Source organism: Prionailurus bengalensis, chromosome D1 (assembly GCF_016509475.1).
Source record: "Prionailurus bengalensis isolate Pbe53 chromosome D1, Fcat_Pben_1.1_paternal_pri, whole genome shotgun sequence".
Taxonomy (NCBI): Eukaryota; Metazoa; Chordata; class Mammalia; order Carnivora; family Felidae; genus Prionailurus; species Prionailurus bengalensis.
The window spans coordinates 37,976,352-37,988,473 of NC_057346.1; the positions used below are offsets into that span (position 1 = coordinate 37,976,352).

A 12,122-nucleotide genomic window follows, 5' to 3' on the forward strand; every position below is an offset into this window, starting at 1 on the left:
GAAAAATACTTTATAAACTATGCAGTGCTAAGCCATCCATGCTGGTTGTTACTATTGTCATTTTCTCTGGAATGGTTCCTGGTCATAATCTCTCATCTACTTGGTACAGACCCTGATAGGCATAAATTCTCTCTTCATTGTGACTTAGCTGCCACCAGCCTGAGGAGGAACAATAAAGTGGGCAGAACGAAGCAGAACCTAATGACTGATGATAATAGTAACATAGATAGAAACGCTTTGTGTATGTATACTGCTTACAATTTTGGAAGTACTTTCATGAATTTATGCATGGTTTTAGAATAAAGGGTAAGGTGTAACAAAAACATTGGACATATCTTGCAGTAGCATATAGAATAATGAGATTGATTTTCTTGTGTGAGTAAAGAAACTTGGTCTGGAAAGAATCCAGAAATGTTTTAGTAGCATTGAGTAAAGCTTTTCTCATTGAGGTAAAAATTTATAAGGGCAAGAAAATGTATGGAAGGCAAGTTTATGTATCTTTCCTTAATGATGGGTTTATTTAATTTTAAAAGCTTCCCTCTAAATGAAGCATGCATTAGAAACAGTGATTTAAAAAATGTAGCTCATACTTGAACATTCCCAAGGGAACTATTTTGAAGGTTAGAAATGTTTGTTGTAAGGTCAGTCTCATTTCAGATTCCATACAAAGCATTCAGTCCTCCAAAGTGGTGAGTAAAAAGCCAAGTCAGGAAGTTGCAATACCATATTAATACGTATTTTATGTCCCTAAGTTCTCCCAAAGCCCCTTGGACAATTCTTAGCAATTTGTTGCTGTTGCTTGTGCCTTACTTTCTTGGAGTGATGAAGATATTCCTCTGTTTGCTCATTGGCTGCTATAATGACATCACAGGGATTTATGAATATTTTAAGATGTAAAAAAGCTCATAGTGGGCATTATGAACTCTACCATATTAAATATTATTTTGAGCTAGTGGTAGCTGAGTTATCCTGCTTCATTAATGGATGTTTAAAAAAGCATAACGCTGTGTAGATTTATCGTTAATCATGTAATAGAACAATGCTTGTGATTATTTCTCTACAAAGTTTGACATCAGTAGCTTGGTCAGAAATACAACGTCCTCTTATTCTGTTATTTTTCTAAGAAATTATATTTCAAATACATTGCATTTCTCCTACAGTATTTTCCCTGTAAACATAATCAGGTCAGGAGTTTCTGGTATTCGATCTTCCAGATGTATTTTCGGAGGGATGTTGATAAATTAGACTGACCAGAAGCCCAGCAGATTGGGGAGGTGATCTAGAAACTATAAGATGACTGGTGTCTGTGGCCTGAGACATTTCCATTTGTTAACCACCATCACTATCACCCTTCAGCCACGACTCCAACTCCCACACAGAACTTTATCCAGCGGGGAGCTAGCCTGCTCTTCTGTCTAAGGGCAAGTGTTTTCTCTGCCTCTTCAGTCCTTCCCACTTACTCTGCATCCCTTCCCCAGACTGGTATGTGGTCGGAAGCTTGGATTTGACCTCTGAGTTCTGTTTGAGTCACTGATTCTGTGATTTTTGAGCCCAGGTTAAAATAGCAATCAGAATTATTTTACTTGTGAAAAGATGAGAGCGCAGTGTTTAAAAGTGCACAATGTATGGTAAACTGTGGACTCTTTGCTTTTGCAGCCAAAGATGTGACTTATATATGTCCATTCACTGGTGCTGTACGAGGAACTCTGACTGTCACGAATTACAGGTTATATTTTAAAAGCATGGAACGGGTAAGACTGGTTGGACTAGATTTTTTACATGTACTTCTGTGTGTGGTTTGTAGTTTTGTCCATTTTTGATCATTTTTAATTAAAGCATTTCTAATTACGATCATTATATCAATTGTTCCATTTTAATTGCTGTTTTCTTTCCTTCCTTTAGGATCCCCCATTTGTTTTAGATGCCTCTCTTGGTGTGATAAGTAGAGTAGAAAAAATTGGTGGTGCTTCTAGTCGAGGTGAAAATTCTTATGGACTAGAGACTGTGTGTAAGGTAAATGTTATAATATTTGTGCAATTTTTATTTGGTTTGAAAAGCTTTCTATTAAATAGAACCTGTGTGTAGAAACTGGTTTCCAGACTGTCAAATAGATTTCATGCTGAAACATCATTCTAGAAGACAAAAACAACAATTAGGAGTATTAAAGGTAGTCTCTTATGAATTAGGCTTGAATTCTTTTGGACCCAATACAAGTGACTTTGACATTGATTATTTCATGTTGAGCCTCAAAAAATCCTGAAGTAGGGATGATAGAAATGATTACCTTTAATTTACAGAAGCCTAGGGGTGAGCCTTCGTACTGGAAGAGCCAGCTCTGATGTATTCGTCATCACCTGTCGTTCCAGTCTCACAGTTTTTCTGCTTCTGAAAAGATGGTGTGAAAAACTTGACATTATAGACCTTCTCTATTTTCTTATCTAACTCCTATCCTTTTTTTCTCCTCATGGTTGGCTCTGTTTTATTTTTGTCCCCGTATTTTCCTTTGCCATGAATGTTCTCTAACTCAGAGCATTTACCTATCATATTTATCTTTTAAAAAAAATTTAATTCCAGTGTTGTTAACATACAGTGTTGTATTTGTTTCAGGTGGACAATACAGTGATGTAGCAGTTCCATATTTTACTCAGTGCTCATCATAAGTGTACTCTTAATCCCCTTCACCTGTTTTACACCCCCCCCCCCCCACTGGTAACCAGGAGTTTGTTCTCCATAATTAAGAGCCTGTTTTTCGGTTTGTTTCTCTCTATTTTTTTTTTTTGTTCATTTATTTTGTTTCTTAAATTCCATATATGAGTGATATCGTATGGTGTTTCTTTTAGCATTATACTTTCTGGATCCATCTAGGTTGTTGCAAATGGCAAGATCGCATTCATTTTTAACACTGAATAATGTATACATGCACACATACACACACAACATACACACACACACACACACACAACTCATCTTCTTTATCCATTCATCTACCAGTGGACACTTGGGCTGCTTCTGTGGTTTAGCTATTGTACAAAATGCTGCAGTAAACATAGGGGTGCATGTCCATTTGAACTAGTGTTTTTGTATTCTTTGGGTAAACACTCAGTAATACGATTATGATCTGAGGGTAGTTCTAGTTTTAATTTTTTGAGGAGCCTTCACACTGTCTTCACTGTGGCTGCACCAGTTTGCATTCCCACCAACAGGGCACGAGGGTTCCTTTTTCTCTGCATCCTCGTCAACACTTATTTCTTGAGTTTTTGATTATAGTCATTCTGACAGGTGTGAGGTGATATCTCATTTTGGTTTTGATTTGCATTTCCCTGATGATGTCTAACTTGTATTTTTTAAATGCATTGATATTTGAATGAAACTTAGACTTTTAGATTTTCACCATTCCATTCAGTCATAGATCTTTCATATCAGGTGCCACTTCTTTGGTTGCTGTTCTCAATGTGGTCTAATTAATACCTGTGCGCATGTCAATTCTAGATCGCCTTAATTTTTCTTTGGTTCTTCTGCCAGTGCCAAGAGTAAAAGCAAGTTCCTTTCTTATGCTATTCTTAGAAGTTTTGTGTATCTAGTAATAAAAGTAATGACTTAATAATTATTTTTATGCTTTTCCACTGTTTTTTTTTTTAATTTAACGTTTATTTATTATTGAGAGACAGAGAGACACAGAGCGTGAGCAGGGGAGGGGTAGAGAGAGGGGGAGACACAGAATCTGAAGTAGGCTCCAGGCTCTGAGCTTCCAGCACAGAGTCCCACGTGGAGCTTGAACTCACCAACTGTGAGATCATGACCTGAGCCGAAGTCAGCCACTTAACCGACTGAGCCACCTAGGCGCCTCTATGCTTTTCCACTGTAGTCAGGAGGGATCGAAGAGTGCAGTAGCTTTCAACCATGTGTCAGGCATGTTTAGCTTTCAACCATGTGTCAGGCATGTTGTCTCCTGGTCACTTTTCTGTAATATAACAGTAAATAGAGTAAATTTGTAGGCTCCCGGCTGTGGTACTTTTAGATAGCTGTGTGGTTGACAGAGCGATTCTGAATATTTCTACTAGTGGTAAAGATTTTTACTGAAGAAAAACAAGGTATCAGCTTAGATTTCCATACATGTTTGTTTTATAATATGGTAGAACTAGTATCCTAGTTGTGGGTCAGATTTCTAATAAAATGTTCTACTCATTCATGTACTGCAAGTGCATTGTAGTGTAGTCTCTGTATTCAGTTTTACAGGATTGGGTATAGTTTGAATTCTGCCTAGATTATAAAACACCTAAATAAAATGGGTTGTTTGAAAGTATTCTTAATCCCCAAGTTTTTCTTAGTGCAGTTAAGATGCCAGTAAACCAGAACATGAATATCTGTGTTCAGCCCGAGCACAGAAAATTGCTTGAGGACAAATAACAGAAACGGGAGCCTCCTTGGTCTTTAGATCTGACTCTAGAGCCCGCATGATATCAACCAAACAATTGAGAATTCACCTGTTAGGAGATGGTTAAAGAACTTGGACATGGAGTAGACAAGGAGATTTAGGCAGAGTTTGATTCTATCAGTCTAATAGCAGGAAGCTTACAAAGATCCAATGAAAATGAGTCCTGGGAAGGGGTCATAAATAGGAAAGTCATCACTAGGCATAATGGGAATGAAGATACTTATGAAATATAACAAGAGCTAATCAGGTTTTTAATAGGGAAATTGATGACAAAATGGGTTTTCACAGGGGAAGGACATACGTGAGCTGTGTATCAGTCATAGTAAATTTCAGATATAATATCTTTTATCTCTAGTGCCTGCATCAGATGCTGTCTCCTTTACTGGCTTATCTTGAGTAAATACACAGAAATAAAATTTCTGTCCTCTGAATAAAATGAAAGATATATAAGAACATTATGGAAAGTTATAAACATTGTTAAAGAACTTTAAATAAATAGATGAGTAGGCACAATAGCCTGGAAATTAGAGTACCTTGTGGTTTTGAATATTTCTTTCAATAAGGCATTGTGATTTCCCTGTCTCCAGGAGCTCTTGTCCTATTTTTGTATCCCACATTCACAGGTCTTAACATTTTACAAGATAGTTCCCAGTTACCTTATGTGTTTGTTCAATAAAAGGTGAACAATTACAGATGACTTGGATCCTAAATCTTTTCTAGGATATTCGGAACTTACGGTTCGCTCATAAACCTGAAGGGCGGACAAGAAGATCCATATTTGAGAATCTAATGAAATATGCATTTCCTGTCTCGAATAACCTGGTAAGGTGTTTTTTTTTTTTCTTTATCTTAGAAAAGTGTGTATTATAATTTTTGGAGTACTATAAAGAAACTTGTCTAAGCTACCTAGAAACTACATTTACGATCCTACTTTGCCATTAAACCAAATGCATAATTTAGGTTTAACCTAATCTCTTGGAATAGTTCTTTTTTGGTATGAAATGAGGAAGCTGGACTAGCTGATTTCTGAGGTCAGTGTCTGCCCCCTGACATTCTATAATTATATGATCTTTCTATCCAGGGCATTCCCATGATGAAAAGCTGTCTGTGGTCTTCATTAGGATTTGAAATCTTTTTGTTTGTTTTTGTTTTTTGTATTTTTTTTGTTTTTGTTTTTGTTTTTGTTTTTTTGGTTTGTTTATTTATTTTGAGGGATGGAGAAGGGCAGAGAGAGAGAGTCCCAAGCAGGCTCTGCACTGTCAACACAGAGCTCAATACGGGGCTCCATCTCACACACTGTGAGATCATAATCTCAGCCAAAGTCAGGTAGTCGGACGCTTGACCGACTGAGCCATCTAGGCGTCCCTGAAATCTTTTTTAATTAGGAGCTGAGAGTTAAGTCTACCAATTTTAGGAGGAAAGGGTGGACAAATACTTAGCTGAGCTCCTGCTATCTGCTAGTCATGATGTTAGGCTTCCTCATTTATGTTACATAACCCAGCTTCCATGGTGGGTGTAGCCCCAGGTTGGGTGGCAAATATTATTTATCCCTATTTTGGAGTTGAAGCCAGGAACAGGTAGGCAGTTACCTCAAGGGCACAGCTAGTAGGGAGTAAAATTGGAATCAGTACTGGTCTTTTGAGTCTCCTTTGAATGTTTTTCATCATAGTTGTTTCTGTCATTCTGTCTATTTAAATGATAAGTTTTCTTTTTTGGTATACCGATTGTATGCCAAGAAATAATACGTTCAGTATGTTTTAGAAAATGTAGCATCAACTTCGGCTGCCTAACTGCTGACATCTGGGATGTCAAACAGATTAATTATATCAGAAGATGTCTTTTGTTATGTAAAGTCTTTCATTATTTAGAAGAAAACCTAAGCAGCTGATATCTGAAGGAAATACGGTGATATGTTAGCATTTGATAAGTCTTGGTGGTGGGCCTCTGTGCTTTTCTATATGTTTGAAAAATATGAAAAAAACAATATATTTTCAAAATTATAAAACAAGAGCTAAAACAGCAATATGAAATAGGACACCAATACAAAACATCCTTACAGATGAGTAAATGAAAACTTTGGGTATGATAAGGATATATTTCTGATTATCTCCTTAAATGTCTTTTTTTTTTTTTTTTTAGCTATTAACTCTGTTTACTGTTTTGTAGCCTCTTTTTGCTTTTGAATACAAAGAAGTATTCCCTGAAAATGGGTGGAAGCTATATGACTCTCTTTTAGAGTATAGAAGGCAGGTATGTACTTTTTTTCTTTCAATTTTAATGTTATGGATTATTTTCATTAGAACACAAAGCTTAAAGGTAGACATAAATAGCTTTATGTAAGTTGTATGGGTTTTACTGTTGTTCTTTCAATGAAGCCTAATCCTGATTTCTTGTCTGCTTTCAGTTTCTTTAAACTGGGTTGAGGGGCGCCTGGGTGGCTCAGTCGGTTAAGCGGCCGACTTCGGCTCAGGTCATGATCTCGTGGTCTGTGAGTTCAAGCCCCGCATCGGGCTCTGTGCTGACAGCTCAGAGCCTGGAGCCTGTTTCAGATTCTGTGTCTCCCTCTTGCTGACCCTCCCCTGTTCATGCTCTGTCTCTCTCTGTCTCAAAAATAAATAAAAACGTTAAAAAAAAAAAATTAAAAAAAAAAAAAAACTGGGTTGAGACAATGCCAAACTCAGTTTGAGACAGAGTTCTTTTAGAAATCTTTTCTTGTCCACCTAAGACCTTACAAGTAAATCAGCTTGTTTAAACAATGGTTAATAATGGTAAAAATTAAATGGTAAATATGTTTACATTTTGATATTCTTATATGCCATTCAACATTATTCACACATATTCTTCTCTTTTGGATATCCTATAACATAATTCTAAAAACTTTTATAGTAGTTCTCCTTACAGCTTAGCTCCCCATGAAATTTTAGAAGTTTTAGATCTTCATAGAGGACACACGTCTACATAAAATGTTAACATATCAAATGTGATAGTATACCAAAGAGATAATACATCGTGACTAAGATGAGTTGGTTTAATATTAGAAAACCTGTTGGTGGGATTCACCACAGCAAGAGATGAAAGCAGAATTCAGTCTGGAAATGTCTGGAAATCTGCAGCACAGTCTATCATTCTCCCTCTTCTTTCTCGACCCACCACTTCCCAGAGCCCTTAAACTGACTATTTAAACTCTCCCTACAATAGTCTTTATTTTTAACTTTGCCCATGTTCACTGTGCTTTCTTGAGAATTTAAGTTCAGAGACATTGATTGTTTCTTTGGTAATCATTAGATCTGATACTCAGTTTTTCTAGAATTCAGATATGAAAATAAACTGATTTTGTCTTTAGATTTCAGACATTTCATTTGAATTATAAAGCTTCCAGTTGACTGAAGTGTGTTTCACAAAGCAAGGAGAGTAAAAACCCTTCACACCACTAGAGAACTAAAGACACCCAGTGGTTTGAAGCGCAGTTTGTTGCTCAGTAGCATGTGGCCAGTAAAATCGAAAATTTCTTATTCAGTTTTAAAGCCAGCAGCTTGGCAGAGTATGAAGCAGAATACACAATAAATGGATCAATTAAAAATCAAGAGTCTACAAGTAACATTGCAAGATATTTGCCACTTCAAAAAGTCAGTGTCAGAACTGGGTGGGAAAGCAACCAGAAAATCTAACCAATGTCCTTGGTATGGTCAAAATGAGGAATATTCTGTGGGGATCTGGGCAGAAATTGCCATCTGTTCTAGTAGCACCAACATAGAACTTTGGAAAGCAGGTGGGAGACCTGTGGCTACAGAAAAGAAGTGTTATTAACAGAAAAAAATAAGTTAAAGAGTAAATGAACAGTTATACCCTAATTATAAGATGAGGAAGTGTGGCAGTCAGAATAGAGTCTCTACATTAAATGATATAGATGCTTTATGATCTTTGACTTACTGGGTGAATTTTTGACTTTTTTTTTTTCTTAAAGAGTTAGATACTTTGTCTCTGAGTCAACTAAGCCAAATCATACTATAAATAACACTGCATTTTTTGTAGTTAGAAGATTCAGGTTTTGGGGTTTATTTTGGTGTATATTAAGTTTATGATAGGAGAAAATGAAAATAATACTTTAATAGAAACCTTAAGACTAAAGATGAAACATCAGAGTATCCCTTTTCAATTAAAAAAGATTTAAAATGGTAACCCTTGCACCCTGCATAGAATTCAAAAGTTCAAAAGGGTCTATTGAAAGGTAGGTTTCCCTTCCAGGACAGCCTTGTCCCTCAGCCACCCCAGCTCCTCTCCCGTTAGGAAATAAAGTTACTGGTTGCCTGTGTATTCTCTCAGAGATCTTATGCCTGCAAAGCCTGAGTATATGTGTGCATTATTTTTTTAAGCAGATAACAGCTCACTGTGCACACTGTTCTGTACCTTTCTTTTTCACTTAATGTGTTTTGGAGATCATACCATCTCAGAACACACAGACCTCCCTCTTCTTTTTTTCTTTCAAGTTGAGGTATAATTCATATTCCATAAAATTTACCACTTTAAAGTGTACAGTCCACTGTTTTTTAAACTTGTTTTTTAATATTTATTTATTTATTTATTTATTTATTTATTTATTTATTTATTTTAGAGAAAGAATGTGAGCAGGGGAGGGACAGAGAGAGAGGGAGACACAAAATCCGAAAGCAGGCTCCAGGCTCTGAGCTGTCAGCACAGAGCCTGATGCGGGGCCAGAACTCACAAACCACGAAACCATGACTGAGCCGAAATCAAGAGAGAGTCAGACGCTTAACCGACTGAGCCACCCAGGCGTCCCTCCGCTGGTTTTTAGCATACGCCCAGAGGTGTACAACTATTACCACGAATTCCAGAGCATTTAGAAGACTGAGTTTGAATCCTATCTCTAGCTCTTACTTTGCCCTCATTCTTAGGTATGTGCTCTGGAATGAGTCGTTCATGTCAGAGTGCTTTTATTTTTTACTTGGTCATAGGAACTCATTTATAGGAATGTTTGAAGGATTGTTAATATACAGGAAGATATTTTATGAATCAAAGAAATCTACTCAAATGATTATTATTGTATTTATTACATTGTAAAGCTTTAAAAAAAGAAATCATGACTGCTTAGATTCATTGTGTGAGGCTGCTAAAACATGAAAGAAAAGCCATATTAATTCTGTAGACCTATACATTATAGTGCTAATTATACATTATTTTTAATGGACAAACCTATTAACAACTGTTTAAACTTGTTACGTAAGAGGACGTTTCTTTAGTTTACTCTTTTTTTTTTTAAGTTTATTTATTTTGACAGAGAGAGTGAGCATGAGCAGGGCAGGAGCAGAGAAAACAGGAGAGAGAGAATCCCAAGGAAGCTCTATGCTGTCAGTGCAGAGCCTGATGTGGGGCTCAATCTCATGAATCAAGAGATCATGACCTGAGCCAAAATCAAGAGTTGGACACTTAACCACCTGAGCCAGCCAGGCACCCCTCTTTAATTTACTCTTTTAAAAAAAATATTTGTTATGCTAAGTGAAAGAAGTCATACAGAGAAAGACAGATACCATATGTTTTCACTCTTATATTTATCCTGGGAAACTTAACAGAAGACCATGGGGGAGGGGAAGGAAAAAAAAAAAAGGTTGGAGAGGGAGGGAGCCAAAACCATAAGAGACTCTTAAAAACTGAGAACAAACTGAGGGTTGATGGGGGGTGGGAGGGTGGGTGATGGGTATTAAGGAGGGCACCTGTTGGGATGAGCACTGAGTGTTGTATGGAAACCAATTTGACAATAAATTTCATATTAAAAAATTAAAAAAAAATAAATATTTATTTTTTTTAAGAGAGAGAACGCATGAACAGGGGAGGGGCAGAGAGAGGGAAACAGGATCTGAAGCAGGCTTTGCACTGACAGCAGACAGCCCGACGTGACTCGAATGAACAAACCAAGACATCATGACCTGAGCTAAAGTGGGATGCTTAACCAACTAAGCCACCCAGGAGCCCCAAATTTACTCTTTTTTTAGAAAGTTGTATTTACTTATTTTGAGAGAGACAGTGCGAATTGGGGACAGGAGAGAGAGAAGGAGAGAGAGAATCCTAAGCAGGCTCTACACTGCCAGTGCAGAGCCTAATGCAGGGCTCACACTCTCAAACTGCAAGATTATGACCTGAGCTGAAACCAAGAGTCAGACACTTAACTGACTAAGCCACCGAGGCCCCCCTAATCTACTCTTGGTGCTCGTAGTGATTATACAGAGGAACCTTGAAATTTGTGGATAAGGTCAAGAAAAATCATCAGTTGCTAAAACAGTAGAAATCAGTATTAAATAAATGAACATGGGTCTTCTGCAGGAATATTCAATCATAGGGTAGATGTATTGCTTAACAAATTTGGAAGACATTCAAATCCAGTCAAGGAAAACAGAATTTATCCTCAGAACTGGAATATATATAACTAAGGAAAGCTATAATTCAGTTAATTTAGTTGTAACTTGACTCTGATAAATGGGAACATTAACTGAAGGGCAGTGATTTGCAAGGAGAGTATAAACATGTATGCCAAAATCAATACTTGTCGGTGTGTCTTTAGTACTGTCTACAAAGAGTGTATGCTGACTAGCCAACTCCACTTTTTGGTTTGGAAGCGAATTCCTGTAGTGGAGATAGGTGTGTCAACTTATCTAAGAATGAGGAAGACTATAGTCATAAATGTAATTAATGTAACATATGTAATGTAAGTCAGTGGTTCCACCCCCACTCTGACAATTTCCTGAAGCATGTTACGTACTGGTAACAGTCGTTCTCTGTGAGAGTGGTTTTCTTTAAGGATGTGCGAATGGATTGACAGATGGGAGTACCTACCTGGGTTGGGAGTGGTACATTAGGATCTCAGGTGATGTATGCTTTTAGGTGATCCAACCCTCTTAGCTCTCAATCCATATTTTCTAAGAAAACTTCAAAAGCCAATTTTGCTTCTTATGAAGGCTTCCTTTTGGTTCATTAATTTATCCATTAATACATTCCTTCCTTCCTTCACTCATTCATCCATCCATTTATCAAATTTATACAGCACTACTATATACTAGTGGCTAAGTCTTTGAAACAGGAAGATACAATCCTGACTTGCAAAGAGCATATATTTAATGGAGGATTCAAAGAAGTAAACTAACAATTAAAGTACACAGTGATGAATTCAGTGACTGATAAAGCAGGTACTCCAGTGAGAGAATATGAGGCCGTTTGGGAACTAAAAGTATTTGGTGCAGGCTAGACTAGAGTTTGGAGGGGCAAGACATCAGTGTGGAGAAAGTGGGAAGATGAAGGCCTTTGCTAAGTCCCATAAAGGAATTTCTTTTACAGTTTTATTGAGAAATAATTGACATACATCACCATACAAGTTTAAAGTGCACAGCATGATGGTTTGATTTACACATATTGTGACATGATTACCAGAATAGGTTCAGCTAACATCCATCTTGTCACAATAGACAGAATTAAAAAAAAGAAAAAAGGGGAAAATTTTTTTTTTCTTATGAGGAGAACGCATTGGATTTACCCTCAGCAACTTTCCTTGTATATCATACAGCAGTGTTAGCTGTAGTCGTCATGTTGTACATTACATCCCTAGTATTTATCTGCCTTGTAATGGAAGTTATACCTTTTTACCACCTGACCGCTTTCCTTCAGTTTCCCTTTCCCCACC

At 37.0% G+C, this 12,122-nt stretch overlaps 1 protein-coding gene across 3 annotated transcripts in view; it reads left to right on the forward strand.

Moving 5' to 3' along the window:
- MTMR2 (myotubularin related protein 2) overlaps window positions 1–12,122 on the forward strand; it is a 117,403-nt gene that overhangs the window by 69,785 nt on the left and 35,496 nt on the right. For all 3 annotated transcript variants that reach the window (XM_043579890.1, XM_043579891.1, XM_043579893.1), the window contains 4 exons: window positions 1,657–1,751; window positions 1,903–2,013; window positions 5,156–5,257; window positions 6,602–6,685. In XM_043579890.1, coding sequence (XP_043435825.1) covers window positions 1,657–1,751; window positions 1,903–2,013; window positions 5,156–5,257; window positions 6,602–6,685 — 392 coding nt within the window. The remainder of the gene's footprint in view (window positions 1–1,656; window positions 1,752–1,902; window positions 2,014–5,155; window positions 5,258–6,601; window positions 6,686–12,122) is intronic.